A 19,249-nucleotide genomic window follows, 5' to 3' on the forward strand; every position below is an offset into this window, starting at 1 on the left:
TTAGGTTTAGGTAAAGAGTGGAGGGCTCCCAGAAGCAGGGTAGGGAGGTCCTTATGATTTAAATTAGAAGCAGTTGGAGAAACTAGAGTAGAGGGAAGAAACTGTGATGGACTCTGGGGAGTATACCATGGTAGGAAACCAGGGAGGAAGTGCTATAGAGCCACACGGTGTTAGCTCTTTAGCATTGATATCCTCCAGGTACACACTCAGTATGTATCCCCAAAAATTTATTCCAACAATTTTTCCAAGACAATCACTGCCACCGATTTCTGGAGTACCATTTTCAACTAGTTCAGAAGTGATTCGTTTGATAAGGATAAGCCTAGCTGAGACCATGAATTTGCTCACCAGAAAGCTAAGTTAAGGAAGAGAAGACCAGGGAGTTTGAGAGAGAGAAGCAGATATTATGTCATCAGGAGCAAAGTTAGAAGGGGAAGAATACAGGAAGAATGAGGAGGAAAAAAGGGAGCAGGAAAGGGAAAAGCTTAGGCAGGAACAGGAGAGACTAGAGCGACTGTAGCTTTGAATAAAGACAATCTGGATTTAAGCTGAGGCAGCTCTATCTGGGAAAAGTGATACACTTCGAACTTTTCAATAATCCCAGCCAAGGTTCCAAAAGAGTTTTTGCACATTTATGCAAAGGAACAAGATATTTTGGAATGGTTCCAGAGTTTTGAAATTGCTTTTTATGCCCCCTTTGAATAATTTGTCTAAGGCAGCCACCATAATCAGTTGCTTGCCCGTGTAGGGAAGAGCAGCCATTGGAACGTTGCGTGTTGCTGACCAAATCAATTATAACCAAATGAAAGACTCTAATCAGAAGGTTTGAGCTGAATCGTTCTCAGTACATAAAAGGTTTTAAGGATAGAGAGCGTGGTGTACCATCTAAGACTTGATTTATGGGGTATTGTGTGATTGGAGACAGAAAGGTTCTCCCAAGCCCAAAGTGATAATTTGTTTATAGTTCACCCAAGGAGGAGCATTACAAGAAAGACTGGCAGGTGAAAGAGGGTGTGTCAGCTGCACCCATTATTGCCAGAATATTGACTATGGGGAAAGGGGCCCAAGAAGGCCCTGTTGCGTACAACCTAGTTGCTAGTGACATTTAACTAGCTTGACCCAGATCCCTTGACATACCCCCAAATACAGTGTGGTTTGTGTCAGAAGTGATCTATGGAAAGAAGATTCCTGCCCTGAGTGATGTACCAGCTCATAGAAGGAAGATTTAATATAAGTAGATGGGAAGAATCTCAAGCCGGAGGTATTTCTCCCTGGTTTCACTGGCACAGGCCTAGTAGCCAGTAGAGAGGACAGTTTATTTAATTGCTCAATTTGAGTTGGAAATCAATTGCAACGCCACCTCCTTCACTGTCCATAGCCAAGCTATGTATCCTCCGACAATGGAGGTCAACCACCCCCCTTCATGCGAGGACTGGACAGTGGCAATGATCCAAAAAGCATCCCACAAATGTGTTATTTACAGCCTACAGGACCAGATGGAGGTATTCATGCAGGCGTGGGCCCCCTTTCTCCGAGACGCTACACACTAACGCTCCACTGCCTTACTCAACCGACACTGAGCCATTAGTCCAAAACCAGACAACTAAGGATATGACCAGCATCCCCAATCTATCCCTCCTCTTGTTCCCCCCTCCCCCGACTGAAACCTCATCCCATCACGCACCCCCTCTCCTACCTCTTCCCCCCCACTCCCTCTCCTCTACTACTCTTCTTTCCCCCCTCTCTCTTCCTTACCTCCCCCCCTGCTGTCTACACTGCCCTACATTCTCCCCCCTCCCCCCCCCCCCCCCCCCCCCCCCCCCAGCCACCCACCACCCAACTGACTCCCCGAAACCGCACTTGGATGTGTAGGCGGGCACCTTCCCCTCTCCCTCCTCTTCCCCCACCCAATGCAGATAGCCATCATCTTACACCCAAAATCTGACACACTAATTCTCTGCATAGAGGCACAGCCCATTCTGCCCTATTATCAGCACATCAGCCCCACGTCCATACCGATCGGCGGACATACCCACCTTACTACACTGCACATTCATCCCCTCAATCAATCAGGGATTTTTTAGAGTGCAACTACTCACTCACTATATTAAAAAAATCAGGGGCTGACCCTTCTTCCCCGGCAAATTACCGCCCTATATCCCTTCTCCCTTATCTGGGAAAGGTAGCAGAGTCCCACGTCACCCAGGTGCTCAGCTCCTTTATAGAGAACAGCAACTACCTCACTCCCTGCCAGGCGGGCTTCCGCCCCTGCCATTCTACTGAGAAGGTGGTCATTTCAGTCATGGACCATCTCAGGGAGGGCCTCAATACTAACATCCCCCAGGCCCTGGTCCTCCTGGATTTGTCCGCCGCTTTTGACACGGTAGACCATTCCATTCTTCTGTCCCGTGTCAAGGCGGCGGGCATAACCTGGATAGGCAGGTTCTGGCAGGTTCTAACCTGGATAGGTTCCTTCCTGGATGGCCGTACTCAGGCGGTCCACCTTGCCGAATTTTCGGCCCCGCCTAGGCGGGTGAAATGTGGTGTCCCCCAGGGCTCTTCTCTCTCCCCCCTTTTATTTAACCTCTATATCTTTCCTCTTATTTTTGCTCTTCAACAAATGGAGGTCACAGTCTACAACTATGCTGATGACCTCCAACTCATTTTTAATTTTTCCTCCTCTTCACTAGGTACCACCAGCTTCCAGTCCGTCTTGCTGTTTATCCGGGGTTGGATGAACGCAAACCATCTTAAACTCAACCCGGATAAAACAGAGCTGATTCTGACTGGAGGCAGTGGCAACCCCTGGTCGCCTTCTTTTTGGCCCTCTTCTTTTGGCCTTCCTCCCACCCCTTCTCACTCAGTTAAGACCCTTGGCATTACACTCAATCACCACCTGACACTTCACACCCACATCAGTTCTGTTGTCTCTTCTTGCTTTTTCACTTTACGTATTATTAGGAAAGTATCCCGGTTTTTCTCTCCCTCTGCACTTAAATTGATTGTAATGGCAATGGTCTTATCCAAGATCGACTACGGGAACATCATTTATAACGGTGCCCCCGCCTATGCACTTCAACGTCTTCAACTGGTGCAGAACCAGGCAGCCCTGGTGCATGGCCTATCGAAATATCATCACTCTTCCCCCGCCCCCCCCCCCCTTCTCATGGCCCTTCACTGGCTACCAATTAAACAAAGAACCCTCTTCAAACTTGGCTGTCTTACTTTCCAAGCCCGGGCGGGCACTGCCCCCGCCTTCATTAACTCTCCTATCACCAACTATAGTCCTGCCAGAGACTTACGCTCCTCCACCAAATCCTTGTTAGTTATCCCCCGGTTCAAGAAAAAACGATCTGGCGGCCAGATATTTTCGGTACTTGCGCCCACCTTCTGGAATTCCCTTCCCCCCTCCGTCAGATCCTCCCCCTCCTACACCGAGTTTCGTAAAGTCCTTAAGACCTTTCTGTTCCAGCAAGCTTTTAACCCATAGCCCCCAACATCCTCCCCAGTTCTGAAATCCTATAGCGCCAAGAAACTGCCTAGTGAATGTGCGCTCTACAAATTGTTAAATTTTTTTTTAACAATTTGTTAAAAATTCAAAGAGTCTCAAGGCGCGGGGGTTCTGGCAGCCCCAAGGTCATCCGAAGAGCCAGGTATTGATGTCTTTTTTGAAGGTTTGCTGTATAGGGCTTTGTCTGATGCGGAGGGGGAGTTCGTTCCAGGTCTTGGCAGTGATGTAGGAGAAGGATCTGCCTCCCGTTCTTTGGATGCGGGGATTTCAGCCAGGGCTAGGTCAGCGGAGTGGAGGTTCCTCTTGGGGGCGTGGAAAGGGTTTCTTTCGTTAAGGTATTGTGGTTCGGTGTTGTGGAGGGCTTTGTCTGCATGTGTGAGGAGCCAGTGGAAGTCACAGAGCTGCTGGGTGATGTGGTTGTCTCGTGGGATGCTGAGGACGAGATAGGCTGTGGCGTTCTGGACTTTCTGGTGTTTGTGAAAGAGAGATTTGTTGATTCCGGCGTAGAGGGTGATGTGTGTGGGTGACTGTCTTCCTGGATTCGGTGGGGGGTCTATTTGAAGGTCTTGCAAAGGGTGTTGAAGCATATGGAGACTATGACATTGATCTGTCGGTTCATGGTAAGTATGATGCCGAGGTTGCGGGTGTGGTCCATGGGGTTGGGAGGGTTTCCAATGGTAGGGGGCCACCAGGTGTCATCCCACGCTGTGGGGGTGGATCCGAGGATGGGGACTTCCGTTTTCTCGAAGTTTAGCTTCAGGCAGCTGCTGCTCATCCAGGATGCGACGTCCTTCATTCCTTCCTAAAAACTGTGCCTGGTGATGTCTGGTTCCTGGTGAGGGAGAGAATGAGCTGGGTGTCGTCGGTGTAGGATACTATGCTGAGTCCATGATTTCTGATGATGGATGCGCGGGGGTCATGTAGACATTGAAGGGCGTGGGGCTGAGGGAGGATCCTTGGGGTACTCGCATCTGATCTCTGTGGGTTCGGAGAGGAAGGGGGGAGTCTTATTCTTTGAGATCTGCCGGAGAAGGAGGAGCGGATCCAGTCCAAAGGCAGTTCCCTGTATGCCTGTGTTTTGAAATTTGGCAGTTAGTGTGCGGTGGTAGACGGTGTCAAAAGCTGCTGAGAGGTGTAGTAGCATGAGGGTTGCGGTGTGGCCTCGATCAAAGAGTGTGCGGATGTCGTCTGTGGCAGCTAGGAGGGCGATCTCTGTCCTTCGGTATCCGGATTGGGATGAGTTGAGGATGTTGTTGGAATCTATGAAGTGCGTTAGCAGGGTGTCAACGATTTTCCCGGTGACTTTGGTGGCGAAGGGGAGGAGCGAGATGGGCCTGTAGTTCTTGAGGTCGGTCTGGTCTGCGGAGGGCTTCTTGAGAGGGGTTTGACTTTGGCGCATTTCCAGTCATCAGGGAACGTGCCTGTTTCGAGGGTGCCGTTGATTGTCCGTCGTAGTTCTGGTGCGATGGCGACTCTATGGAAGATGTGCGGCAGGCAGGGGTCAGTGGGTGCTCCGGAGCGGATGCTCATCATCGTCTTTGCGGTGTCTTCTGTGGTGACAGCCTCTCCTGAACGCTTACCACCACCACCACCACCACCTAAGACTCATAATATAGCTTCGCCCAGATCCGATAAGGGGCCCTCCCACCTCCACCCGGCAGCTCACGCCTGTTTGCGATCCCCTCCTACTCTCCACCTAGAGCACTCACCGCTCCGGTCATAACACAGATCTCAACTGAGAGCATCTCCTAGGCACCATCCATGAACCTGTTTCTAAACAAATGCCACCACATCTTGAATGCTCTGAGTTATACTGATGATGCTAAAAATTGTATTATATGTATACGCCCCTTTCCCCCTACCCTTCACTTCCCCTTCTCCCCTGCCTCTATCTCTCCTTCCCCCTTCCTATGCCCCTCTCCCTCATCAGCATACGGATTTATCCGCCATGTCTCAACCACCCTTATGTTATTGTTATATTAATTTTGTAAGGCGCACAGTTACCCAAAAATGGTTTCCCAGCGCTAGCCTGAAGGAACAAAGAGTCAGAATTACTGATTGAGCAGCCACGTCTTTAAGCATTTAGGGAAATTCATATATGTTTTATTCCTGAGTGATACTGGGAGAGAATTTCATAAGGTTGGACCGAGACAGGCAAATGAACGACCACCCATCCATTAAAGTTTGACCCTGAGAACCAAGAATTTCCCCTGAGTAGCAGTGCGTAACAAACGTGGAGGTTGGTAAGGATGGACCAAATCTTGCAAATATTGTGGGGCAGTACTAGACTTTATCTTAAACATGTAGCTCAAGGCTTTAAATTTAACGCAATTAGCGACCTTGAGCCAATGAAGATCTTGCAAGGAGCCAGAGATAGAGGCAGTTTTAGGGATCTGACAAAGTAATCTGGCAGAAGAATTCTGCACCACCTGAGGTTTATGAATCACTTCCTTGTTGGCTAACAGATAAAGGATATTACCGTAGCCCAGTCTTGAGGTCACAAGCGCTTGGACCACGTTCTTTTGAGTGGAGCAGGGAAGCATCCAGATGATTTTTTTTCAATCATTTCAGAATGGTAAAGCAGGTGGCTGCCACCTTCACTGCTTGCTGTTGCATTGATAATTGGTCATCAATAATGAATCCCAAATTGCGGACTTGGTGGGTAGGCTGGGGTAGGACACCCATTTCATCAGGCCAATGCTGGGGGCCCGAAGGTCTTTATTTTTCCCTAAAATCAGGACCTCATTCTTTTCGCAGTTGAGTTTAAGTAAATTAGTTTGCATCCAAGATGCAATTTTCCCTAAACCAGTCTGAAGAACTGATGGACCTAATTTCCTCTCCGCAGAAAGGGGGAAAATGATTTGGGTGTCGTCCGCGTAAGTAAAAAGGTACAGCCCGGCCTCCTCAGCAATTGTCGCCAAAGGTCTGATATAAACATTAAATAGAATACTAGCTAAGGATGGAGCCCTGGGTTGCCCCATAAGGAGAGGAGTGCGTTTTGGAGGTGGCCTATGAAGAGAAGACTTGAAAAGTCCAATTGGAGAGAGAAGATATAAGCCAGGTAAGAGGTGGACCAGAAATGTCAAGGAACTGTAGTGATTTTATCAACACGGTGTTAGACACTGTGTAGAACGCGGCGCTCAGATCTAATAGTATGAGGGCCACCGTTTCCCCTCGGTCCAGACGATGTTGCAGCATTTCTGTGACTCTAAGAAGAGTCGTCTCAGTCGAAAAACTGGCTCTAAAACCTGATTGGGAGGGGTATAAAAAATTTGAGGGATCAACAAACTGAGTTAGTTGTAAGTTTATGTGCTTTTCCAGAATTTTGGAATAGATTGGAAGCATAGAAATTGGTCTGAAGTTGGATGACTGAGCAGGATCCGCATTAGCCTTTTTCAGGCGCGGGAGCACCATAGCGTGTTTCCACTCTGGCGGTACATTAGCTTCCTGTATGGAAACATTAAATAGCTCCATAATTAGCATAAGAGATGATAACTCAAGCTGCTGTAGCACAGTGGTAGGTCACAGGGAGATCCTGATTTAATGCTACCTAGAATTTTCTTAAAATAATTAACCACTTGGCTGCTAAGGCAATATTTTTCTTTTCATTGATTTTCCATTGAAATCAATGGAAAGTCCATGACGAATTACCCTTGTCATTAGCGGCGAAGAGGTTAATATCTAGGAGTGACCAAGATTCTAGCTTGTTCGAGGGTTCAGTCGTACAAGTAATCCCAGTGGTAGAGGTTAACTGAGTAGAGTCAACTGACAGTGTTGCTTAATGTAGAGTTAATTTGCTTCATTTTATTCAGAAAAAAATTTGCAAGATTGTTACATTGCAGCTCATCTATAATCGGGGGCGTAGGCTGAGTATCGGAGCCAGACAACTATTTGAACATTATGAACAGGTTGCGGGAACAGTGCTGTGCATTAGAAATAGTAGATGACACACAGTCTGCACGAGCTGATTTTTAGGTAAGTCCGGAGCATTATTCCTACTCCAGCTTCTTTCCAGGCCTTTACTTTTTTTAGTTTTTTTAGTTTTTAGTTTCTCTGTAAACCACGGAACAGGAGGACGGTGGTTGTAATATTTTTAAACTGAAGATGGAAGGTAGTTATTAATTGCTTTATGAATCCCATTATGGATTATGCCCTGTGAAGTGGTCGACATTTGATGAATGGCGGGGATACTATTTGACAAGAGTTTATTAAAAAGTTCCATATCCAATTTGCCCCAATTCTTACATTTTTCCTGAGTTGAGGGTACAACTATAGGCAGATTCACCGGAATTGTGCAACTGAACTTGACTGCAAAAATGGTCAGACCAACTAACAGGGAGAGCAGGCAGACATTGAATGTTAGGTAAGCTGGAAAAAATGGGATCCAGCAAATGGCCTGCCGCGTGAGTAGGGCCTGTGTTACAAAGCAACAAATTCATTGCTGCAAGGTCCAAAATCAGCGTACTGCTAATTGTGCATTCAGGGTTATCCAGATGAAAATTAAGGTCGCCCAGAACAGTAAAGTTGGCCGCTCTGAGAAGATAAGGAGTAATTAAGTCCGGAAATGATGAGGCCCAAGGGCCTGTTGACCCAGGAGGGTGGTAGATAAGTATATCTGAGAAAGTAAATTGAGGGGTCAAGGCAAGTTTGAATAATGCCGCCTCACAACCCATAAAAGGCAGCACTTCCAATTTGCATGAGTAGGATTTATTAAAAATTATAGCAATGCCTCCCCCTTTTCTAATATCTCTATCCTTCCTGGCTAAGGCATAGTTAGATGGTAAAGCAGAGGCCACATCTGGCCCGAACTCGCATGCAGCTGTGTTTCCTTTAAGAAGATGGCATCCAGCTGTTCGCCACTTCGAAGATCAAAAATGTCCATCTTGTGTTTGGGGAGGGAACGACAATTAATATTCCAAAATGTAAAAGCCTTGTCAGGTAAGTGGACTGCACTGTACTGAGAAAAACGATTACCCCGTGGGAGGTTGGTAGTATCAGCGGTTAAATTCCTATGCTCTCTAGGGTGCGCTATAGAAAAGGTAAAATTACAGTGAGAGCAACTTGTATCAACCTCCAAAAGGTGAAGTAGGTTACATTCCGAGTGGTGAGTACTTCGGTATCTTAACAACTGTTCAGATGTATAATATGTTAGGTTTTCAGATTTTTCTAACATTTGGCCAGGTTTGTGGCCCCTGGTCGCGTCTGGGCGCAGACAGGCTTGCCTTTGGCATGCCGTCGGCACGTCCGCTCGCTGCCCATTTAAATAGTAAATGAGGCAGGGCGGCGTGCAATTACTAGTGCGCTCTGATTCAAAATGCGTGGCAAAAAGATGGCCGCCACCAAAGTTCAGCCTCGATCAAGTGCCTTCAACTGAGTTTAACACACTCAGAACAATTCACATCATAAAACAAGTTAAAAACTATATATTCATTGGATATTTTAAAAGCAGATTAGTGACTTCAGCAGCAAGTAAAATAAATCTGTGCAAATAGCAGTAAGTGCAATGGTCAAAATAGAACCTGTCAGGTTATGTATCGTGATTTACTGCTGTATCCTTGTTTCTCTGTTCTATTCTATCTCTCATGTTACCTAATAGAAAAATTACGACACAAAAAATAAATAAATAAATAGCAAGTCGGCCAACGTTGATATTGGGGTACGAGAAACATAACATACTGGATATCATTTTAGAAATGATTTGATTGCCCTTAGTTTACTACAAGGCTTAGAAGCCTATATGAATTAGTCCACATAGGCTCTGTTGACGAGAGCATGGTTCTCCATTTCAGTCTCTAGGGGACACTGGAACCATTCCAGATTTTCAGTGATCAGGGTATTGTAGTCTGTGGACCACGGCAGACTCTGAGAAGCCACCACCCATGGCATTCACTGCTCTTACTCCAGACGGAGAGGAGAGTGAGATACCTTAAGCTTACCAAGTGTTGGATTCTGAGTCACTGCCAGAGCTACAGGGATTCTTAGCTTCTAGTAGACCTATCCAGAAAGAATCCTGCAAGGCACAAGTTTAGTCCCATATGTTACTGGGGTTTCAGAAGAAAGCCCAGTGACAGGTTAACAAAGAAGCGGTAGGAAGACAGTATGTTGGCCGAAAGTATGGTATACGGTATATAGAACCTATCCTCCTTCCTAGCTTGAGTGGTAACTTTGAAGTTAAGAGCAACGCGCCGTTAGTGCCTCTTCTAGTTGTTCCATTCGAGCCGTTGTGAATAGACATTGTTGGTCCAATCAATCCACTCTTGGCATGAGGCACTATATACATTTAAGTTGTGGTAGATCATATAATCAGATATCCAGCCTCCTCAGGAGCATGTCTGCAGGGGTGGGAACTAGGGTTTTCGTAGGGATAGTGATTTCCGCCAGGGGAACCAATTTCATCTCTTACATGAAAGGAAAGTGAGAGCAAGCTTGTGTGACATACCAATTATCTGTGGCATACCATCCACAAACCAATGGGTTGTTGGAACGGTACAACAAAACCTTAAAGAGCATGTTTGCGTCTGTACCTCAGAGCCTCTGGAGATTTCGTAGAATGGAATGGATTACAATCCTTTGAATCTCTCTTTGGGCATCCAGTGAGCGGCCCGTTCACCTTGATTAGTGATTGGTGAGAAGGAGCTTTCACGTTACCCCAGAAGGATGTGTTGGACCACATGATTGACCGTAGGAAGTTGATGGCACAATAAATGGGTCAGCCAAAGCAAAACCTTCAGTCTAGCCAAGAGCTGAAGAACAAATTGTTTGAGTAAAAAGGGACACCGATTGGGTACCAGCAACGTCAGAAGTTGATAGTGAAGTCCATTTGTTCCTAAGTATAAGTGATGTGGGCTATATAAGGTAGTGCAGAAAGTGTCTACTGTGAACTGCTTGGTGGGTACAGGTACTATATTGGAATTCAAGAGGATGTACCATATGAACTTACTTGGACTTTGCCTCAAGAGATTACACACTATAAGCAGAGGAAGTTGAGGCAAATGGTGAGTCTTTCTAAATTACTGCATAATGTCATGAAGGATGGATCTATGAGATGGATACAGCTTACCCCAAACTTGACCCCTTGCCAGCAGAACAAATGAAGAAAAGTTCTGAAATGTTTTCCCATTTATTGTCTCTCTTTCTAGGGTTGACACATGTTTGTGTTCATGAGATGGATACAGGAGACAGTCTTGATGTTAAAAGTAAAACTACTGAGTCCAGGAATGCATCACGTCATAGGTGGCCAGGATATTAAACTTTTGAGTGAGTGAGCTGATAAGCTTGTGGACCAGTTAGGTGCTGGAAAGTACTTGAGCAACTTTGATATGACCTCTTGTTATTTAAAAGATTGCTTTGGCGCACAGTGCCAAGGGGCAGACTGATTTTTTCTGTCTAGAAAAAGTTTCTGTGGCCTACTTGGGAGACTCCCGTGTGTTTAGCACTTCAAAGAAGGACCCCCTGAACTCCCTAGAAGAGGTTTTAGTCAGGCTACAGGGGGCAAAACCCACCATCCAGGGCAGGCAACTGTAGCCTATCTTGGGCTTCTGGTCGGGAAAGGGAATGTTTGCCTGTTGGATGCTAAGATTCAGACTGTCCTAGATTGGCAGGTGCCCCTACCCAGACTGAAGTAACAGCTTTTCTGGGCTCATTGGTTAATACAGAAATGATGTCGCGGACTATGAGACCATAGTAGCTCCTCTGAAAGCTTTGACATCCATAATGCAACCCAGGAAGGTGATATGGACTGACGAGTATCAAAGGGTTTGAGGAATTGAAGATAGCACCAAGTATTGCACCAGTACTGAATGCAGCTGATAAGAGTCTGTTCAGATGGATGCTTCCGTGAAAGAAGTTGGAACAGTACTGACTTACCATGATGACAATGGAAGCCACTATCTGGTTGCTTTTATTAGTCATAGATTTCTACCCATGGGAACAGAACTGGGCAGCCATTGAGAAGGAGTTATTTGCCACAGTGTGAGCTTTGAGAAGGTTCCCGCCATATCTTTTTGACCCGAAGTTTGTGGTCCACACAGATCACAAACCTCTGAAGTGGTTGATGGTATTGAAGGCTGAGAATGCAAGATCTAGATTTCACAGTAGAGGCTGAAACGAACAACGGGGATGCAGATGTCCAACAGTGCAGTGCAGTTCTGGGTAGTCTGATCTTGGGGACGAGTGGAGGACGGGAATGAGGCGAGGTGGAGTTTGGGGGGGATGGGGGTATATATGTTGGAACGGAAATGGCTCCTGCATTGTGTACAGTTCTGTTCCCTGTCCAGAGTGCCCAACTGTGAGTATCTGGTATCCTGTGTTTTTTTTGGCCACAGCCTTATATTCATTTAGGATGTGTGTGTGAAGGCCTAGGCCTGTCCTTTTTGAGTGCGGTCCTGGTGCCCAAGGGGGTGGCCCCTCGGCAAGAGAAGCAATGATGGATGCTGGGGGACAAAGTCCCACCCCAGCCAAATAGTGTCAAAGCCCCCAGCAGCATCAGTCTGCTATTAATTAAGGTGTTGGTCGAGGTAGTTTCCTACTTCTGATGGGATATGTACGTTACTGGGGAGGGTGGACATTGATCTAGGTATATGTGGTGGATTTTGCAGTTGAGTGAGCACTCTGTGGGTGATTGTGACTCCAGTTACAAAGTAGGTACGGTGTGGATGTGTTATGGATAGTAGGTAAGGCCGTGTGTTGTGGAGGGGTTCCTAGCAGGGAACAGTGTGTGAGGAACTGGTGGTTGGGGTTTTTAAGATGAAAGCAGCATGGTCTGGTAGGGCCTGAAGTTGTGCGGAAATAGTGTGACGAGTTTGCCTTCATAGTTCTGGAGTTTCCAGGGACATGTGGAGGGAGCATGTGGATGAAAGTGAAATGATAACTTTGTGGGTGTAGTGGGAACGTTTCAGTGTGTGGGCTGTTTGTGCTTCAAAGGGGGGGGGGCAATTGCTGTAATAGGTTTATATTTCTGTACTTCAATAAAGGTGTCCTGGATGGGAAGTAAGATTAGTAACATCATTTTTACTCAACAGATTTGCCATTTTTTTATTGCCCCAGCATTATATGAATTTGAATGGTTCATCAACTTGCTTGTCTCTCTGCCAAACCCCCTTCTTGGCCATTAGCTAGTGTGCGAACATAAATGTGCAAATACAAAACATGACTAATATTTTAATTTCTTATATATTAATTTCTTCAAATTGTATCCGGTTTCTTACAGCTGCACCCAAGAAAAGCAAGAAATCCGTTGGTTTGAAAGCCAAAAACGTGAATGGTCCGAAAGAGACTCCAAGTGTGGTTGGGAAGAACAAACCTGATGCAGACCGTGCAATGGAAATTGTCGGTAGGCAAGCATTTAATAGTCCACGCATTCTGGAAAGCGCAACAGTGGCCGAGGTTTTCTCTCCCAGAGTTGTGTACAGTGATCTTGCAGTGACGCCGACAACACATAAGCAAGGTACCACTTCTTTCTTTTATTCTTTATCCTCAAAATTACTAGAATTTACTGTCAGAAAATTGTAATAATTTAGCTGGACTTAGTCATGCCCCACTCAAAGCAGCATGACATCTGGGAATGTGGGTTTGGTGTATACAGGTACCCTACTGCGCTCCCCTACAGCTCACTGCTTAGGGGTATTTACATTAGTTTATTCTCTGTTAATGCAGTATATATGTTGTAGACTGACATTGGGAAATGCAATGGGAGTAAGAACTATCATCTGTATGCAAAGGGATAAGGACCATGTAAGGGTTCTCGCAGAGGGAGTACTGCAGCTGGTCTGGAAAGAAGGGGTCTACCTCCTCTATAGCGCAGCTTCCCATCTTCAATCTGCAGTGAGCCTCAGATCTCCTATTAGCCTCTCTCGGGATGCATAGCTGGCTTATCTGAAACAGGAGCTGCTGCATGCATTCATGTATGAATGCTGAAAGAAAACTCGGACGCTGGCTGTCTCTGCTAAGAGGTAGAGGCACCCTTTCCCACCCATTTCTTGGACCTTTACTGCAACTTCTGTCTTTTTGAGATGTTGTCCATTAGCAGTGGCAGGAGGCATTTGTAGTGAGCGCTTCAGTACTTGGGCTTCTTCCCTGCTGTGCTTTTTCAGTGCACTCTCCAATCAGACTTTTTATTCATACATGCAGTCAACACTTTTATTGATACATGTGAATTGTATTCTATTTGCACTTTTATAAGTTTACTGTTACTTTCCCCTTTACTGCTAATGGATACATCGTTTTAGCAGGTGCTTGATTTTGTGAAATATTCCCTGCCAGATTGGTGGAAATACTTTATTGTGCTCTGATGCATACCCCCAGCTCTGCACAGACGTTCTGTGGTGCTGACTGGAAGTACCAAAATCAAAAGATTTTGTTCACTGAGGGCAGCAGAACCTAAAGACATTGTCTATTGACCTTAAATGCGGTCTAACTAACCAGGGTGGTCTTAGGTTGTTTCCTAAATTCATACCAAGAGTCAGAGCACTTCATATCCAGCAGGCTGGTGCTTAAAAGTCTCTGGACTGGCCAGAGAAGGATTGGCCACCCTTGGCAATGAGACAGTGTCGTGGACTACAATGGAGCTAGTTCAAGCTACTGTGGCTGCATAATGTGGTGATGAGCGAGGTATCTGACTGTCGTCACTACAGTCACTTTTGCATAATAACTGTTAAGGATCGGCTTTGAAAGGATAATGGTTTTCAGGTTTAATAAAGGTGTCAAGCCCATGCGGTGATTAAACATATATATAGTTAAACAGGAGAGAGAGGGTAGATAAAGCCACTCTTGGTCCCCCTGAGCAATATCGTATAAACAACAAAAGAGTGTAGCCAACAAAAGAAGAGCCAACCAGAGAAGTCACTCTGTTTTTTTAAAAAGAATCCTCTCACCAACCTAGTTGGTAACATGCTTCAGCATTGGGTTCCCACCAGAGAGGATGAGTGCCTCCCTGGTGTGCTAAGACGCCTGTCTACAGCGGAGCAGGTTTTTTTGTGTGGCGTGAGTGTGCAAAAAGGTGAGTGCAAAAAGTGATTAAAGATGCCTTGGTTTTATCCATAAAGTTTTATTTGTGGAAAACTAGGCATAAGTAAAAACAAATGTGGAGGATGTTTAGCAACTGGCTAGATTGACCAGGTACATCCTAATGTGAAAGAAAAAGAATGGTCAACATGTTTCTGCCTCCTTATGCTCTTAGCGAGGCTCTCGTCAGGACCAGCACACCACAACGGTATGCGCACGCTAAGACGCAACCTAACCTGTGGTGGTAAAAAGACAGAATTAACACACAGTTGTAGTTGTGCCTTCAGAATTTCTGAAAACGGTATGCATCTGTGGAAACAAAAAGACGCACAGAGAGACAACACAAGTCACATAACAAATACATAATTGCTACAGTGCTAGGAAATGTCCAGGAGTGACACAGCTCATGCCGCTGCTCAGTGCTCTTCAAAGTGCAGCCATAAGCTTTATCGCTAGCAGACTATTATGCTGTATCAGTGACAGTGATGCGTGAACAATTAGCCCTAACACATTGTGCTATTCATGTGACCCGATGACATGCTAGGCTCTTGATTTGTTTGACACCATATCATTCAAAATAGTAGGCGCTTACTTTTCTACACGCCTACTCGGGCATTTCCAGTAAGGAAATCATTAAAAACAATGAACGTGACTAAAAATCCGGGGTTCGAGAAGTTGTGCGAATCGTGGCACCGGTGAAGAAGGCAGACTTAGGAGCATAGGGGAGACAGGGCTTACATAAGGTGTATGGTAACCTCACAGCATGGGTCCTGGTGGGGCGCGGTGGCTTGTAGTCACACGCAGTAAGATTAAAGACAAGTACAAACAGGGTGAGTTGCAGAAGCCAGACAACATGGTGTGCCGTTTACAGCAACCTCAACCAAGATCTTAATTAACTAAATAGTGCTCACTAACAATTAATGAGACATGCAGAGGAAGGACACATGTAAGAGGGGCTGTAGTTTATGGGAGGTTACAACTGAACGGAAGGAGGTACTAAAAAGGGAAAATTAGGGACTAATAAACAAATAAACCAATGAAATTCAAACAATTCCAAAAGACAGTCAAAGGAGCCAATAAAATGCATGGGCGGAACTTAAAGCCCATATCTTGAATACAGCATGTTTCGAAGAGACAGCATAGCACAATTGCTGCCTAGGTGAGACCTAAAAAAATGTAAAAATCGAAGCAGACTTAGGCTACTGTCACCAATTGCATTCACATGAGAAGGTGATGTTCGACCTCTGAACCAAACCCTCAACTGGTTTTGGCTTAACTAGAGTTTGCCACTCATAAATAGATGGAGTTCTGCTAGGCCATGCTCCGACTCTTCGGATCCTTGCCCATTCTAGCACACCTTTGGGCCCCAAGGAGCTGAGAAGACTTTTATCTGGAGTACCTACGGCGGTTTAGCCCTCAGCGCCAGTTGAACCCTTCAAGTCCATATCCACGCCTCCAGCACCATGATCCAGGCTGGTTCCTGGAACTTTGGCATTGTGACAGTTCGTTGACCAGCAGACAAAAAGCTTCCAGTAGTACTCGGTGAGTCGGTGCTTGTACGACCTCGACTGAGGCAGTTCCTGACCACTGTTGAGGTGCCACTTCCCCCTCTAGTTTTGCTGCCACCACAAGGGAAGTTACTCGCACTACACTACCTTTTCGACTCAGACAGCAATTATTACATGGGTGATGAGTTTACTCAGCCCTATACTTTGGACAATTGGTGTGTGGATTTGCAGAAGGCCAGCATTCTCAATACCTCCCCTGGATCAGGTGTCTCTCACTCCCTTGCTCAGCTACTGAGGAATCTTCCTCCTATGCCATGGTGATGCGTAGGGTGGCTGAAGTTCTTGATCTCCAGCTCCCCAATCTTGAAGGTTAAATTCAATGTCTTGACGTAAGCCCTCCAACCGGGGCAAACATCTTTGGAACTCCTTCTGCCCTTGAGTGAAGCACTGACAGATACCTTGTTGGGCTCCTTGGCCAAGCTTTTCTCTGGACCCTCAGTCAAACAGGCAAATGGCAAGATGCTATCATCCTGCCACGGGCGACCCTGCAATCCAGTCCTAACACTCTTACCCTGAGTGTTTAGTTGTGCAGATGTCCCAAGTTGGTCTGATTGCCAACACTTTCCGGACAGACACCCTGGATAAGGAATCCAAGCAAGTAGAAATGCTTGTGAAGTAAGGTGTTCCTCAGCCAGTCTGGCTTTCCACTCAGTGAATTCCAGCTGTCTCCTGGGACATTACTTCCTTGTCCTCTGTGACTTTGTGGCTCAAGTCTTCCCGGGTGTCCCACAAGATCGCCGACCTGTCTTTGCCTAAGCCATCCAGGATGGTCGGGATGCAGCCAAGTTCACAATTTGTTGTGGCTTGGATAACACCAATGTCCATGATCTGGCAATTGACACCAGTGTTGCCATTTGCCGCCACACTTGGCTGCAGTCTAACAGCTTTTCAGGTGACGTTCAGTCTTCCCTCGTGGATATGCCTTTTGATGGGACTCACTTGTTTGGGGATAAATCAGACTCCGCTCTCGAGCGTTTCAAAAAGAGCGGGTCCACTGCTTGCTTGCGGGACCTATCTGCACCAGTCCTACCTCTGCTTTTGCGGGTTTGGCAGAGGTACCCCATACTGCCAGACAATCCAACCACAGAATGTTGCTCAGCTGTTGCGCTGTCGTGGCCATAGTACCCATCACCTCTGCGAGCAAGGTTAACGGGCCATTTTGTTCCAACTCTAACCCCCTGCAGATCCACCTGCCAAACCCCTTCAGCAACCACTCGTAGTGCACAGAACCCAGTGGGAGGCAAGCCATAACATCTGACAGATGCGTCCTTCAAAATGTTTGGAAGCGCTATGCCCTACCCTTTTTTTAAGCACCACCACACCATCTGCCATCACTCCTAGGGCTGAAGAAGGACCATCTTTACATCGCACGGCAGAAAGTGCAAGTCCTTCTGGCCAAGGAGGCCTACAACAGAAGGATGTAGCGGCTGCTATTCCTGCAACTTTCTTGTGCGTGAGAAAAACAGAGGTTTTAATCCGATTTTAGACCTGCGTCCTCAAGAGCTTCCTCTGGAAGGAAATATTCACAAAACTCTCACTGGCCCAGGTCTTGTCCACACTCAACCCTGGAGACTGAATCGTAGCGTTGAACCTGCAGGGTACCTACTTTCAAATGCCCTTCCCTCAGACCCAGTAGTGCCACCTGCTGTTCGTGGTGGGACAGCAGCATTTTCTGTGCTCCCCTTTGGTCTTATCAGTCCCCCTTGGGTGTTCATAAAAGTGGAAGTGATGGTAGTGGTGACAGTACACTTTCAAAGGTGATTTTAACACTCATGTAGATATCCCCACGCACCCTGAAACCTTATCCCTGCTTTCTGATCTATCCTCCCTATGGTTAGTAATGCAGAACAGCGGCCCCACACATATAGGGGCTCCTACCCTGGACCTACTTTTTTCCAACTGTTCCAAAGTACAGTGTCACCTCACAACGCAAGTAAATTGGTCCGACCATTTTTTAGTCGAATTCTCCTTATTGGGCTTGAATAAGCCCCCCCAAAAGACCCCTCTTCCGCCGATTTGGCGGCGGCAGTGGCATAAAGTAACAGTTGAGGAGCTGCAGAGGGTGTGGAAGAAACCCACTATTACAGAAACGGATAATGTGGAACTCGCTTTATCCAAGTTTAACAACTCCCTTACAGAGGCAATTAATGTGCTGGCCCCTTTGAAGTTACATAAACAATACCCCACCTCCAAGCAAGAAGTGTGGTATACAGAATCTCGTAGAACAGAGAAACAGGGATGTAGAAAGCTCGAGAAATTCTATACAAAAACTCAAACTGAGGAAAGTAAGAAAGCACATTTAGACGCTCAGTCCAACTATTATAAAAGCATTAGACTGGCAAGGAAGAACTGTCTTACCCAGCAGCTTGCTGAGGCTGGTAATTCTTCCAAGGAACTGTATAAAATTCTACAGGCTTTTGTAAAAACCGGTAGCCTGTGAAAGTCCAGATGACATTTCTCAGTGCCTGTGTGATGATATCTCCTTGTTTTTTGAGAACAAAATCGTCATGATCTATGATAAAATCACAAAGGCCTCTAGTCATAGGACTAGTATCCCGATTCCTTCTCAAGTGTCCACATATGATGATAATTCACTTATGACTTTTCCATCAGTTAATGATTCTGATTTTTCCTCCCTCATCAGTCTTATAAAATCGGGGTCCCCTGATTATTTCCTGCCCGCCAAAATGGTTGCCTCCCTGAGTACCCTGTGATAAGCGTGGCTCAAAGGGATCTTCTCCCTGTGTCCGTTAAAGCCTCACAGGCAGGCTTCTAGTCTTCATTCCCTAATCCCACGACGGAGTTGCACAACTTTTGCAACTCAGGAGCACTTAATCCGGGCCCAGGCGCAATCCTAGTGTCCCATCTGACAATGTCTCGACAGTGCACCAGGGCTCTTCCAGCAGTCTGTCCCTAACACTTAACTATTCTTCAGCACAGTTCTTCTCTAAATCCCTATCTCAGCCCTTCTTCCAGTGCTCAATTCTCTTTCCTTCCCTTCCTGGGCCGCATATTATAACGAGTGCTCCCTCGCACCTCTGGATCTGTGAACAGAATGGGGGGCTCAATGGCAGAGGACTTATCCGCTGATGTTTGCTCACTGGGGATCAAGAGAGACCTCACTGCTAGCAATCGGAGCCGGCCTCTTCTCCCTTTGATCTGGCTCCTC

General features: G+C 46.3%; 1 protein-coding gene across 2 annotated transcripts in view; it reads left to right on the forward strand.

Moving 5' to 3' along the window:
- SGO1 (shugoshin 1) overlaps positions 1 to 19,249 on the forward strand; it is a 211,246-nt gene that overhangs the window by 112,911 nt on the left and 79,086 nt on the right. For both annotated transcript variants that reach the window (XM_086942163.1, XM_086942164.1), the window contains one exon: positions 12,720 to 12,956. In XM_086942163.1, coding sequence (XP_086798289.1) covers positions 12,720 to 12,956 — 237 coding nt within the window. The remainder of the gene's footprint in view (positions 1 to 12,719; positions 12,957 to 19,249) is intronic.

The sequence above is a fragment of the Lissotriton vulgaris genome, chromosome 10 (genome assembly GCF_964263255.1).
Source record: "Lissotriton vulgaris chromosome 10, aLisVul1.2, whole genome shotgun sequence".
In the NCBI taxonomy this organism is placed as follows: domain Eukaryota; kingdom Metazoa; phylum Chordata; class Amphibia; order Caudata; family Salamandridae; genus Lissotriton; species Lissotriton vulgaris.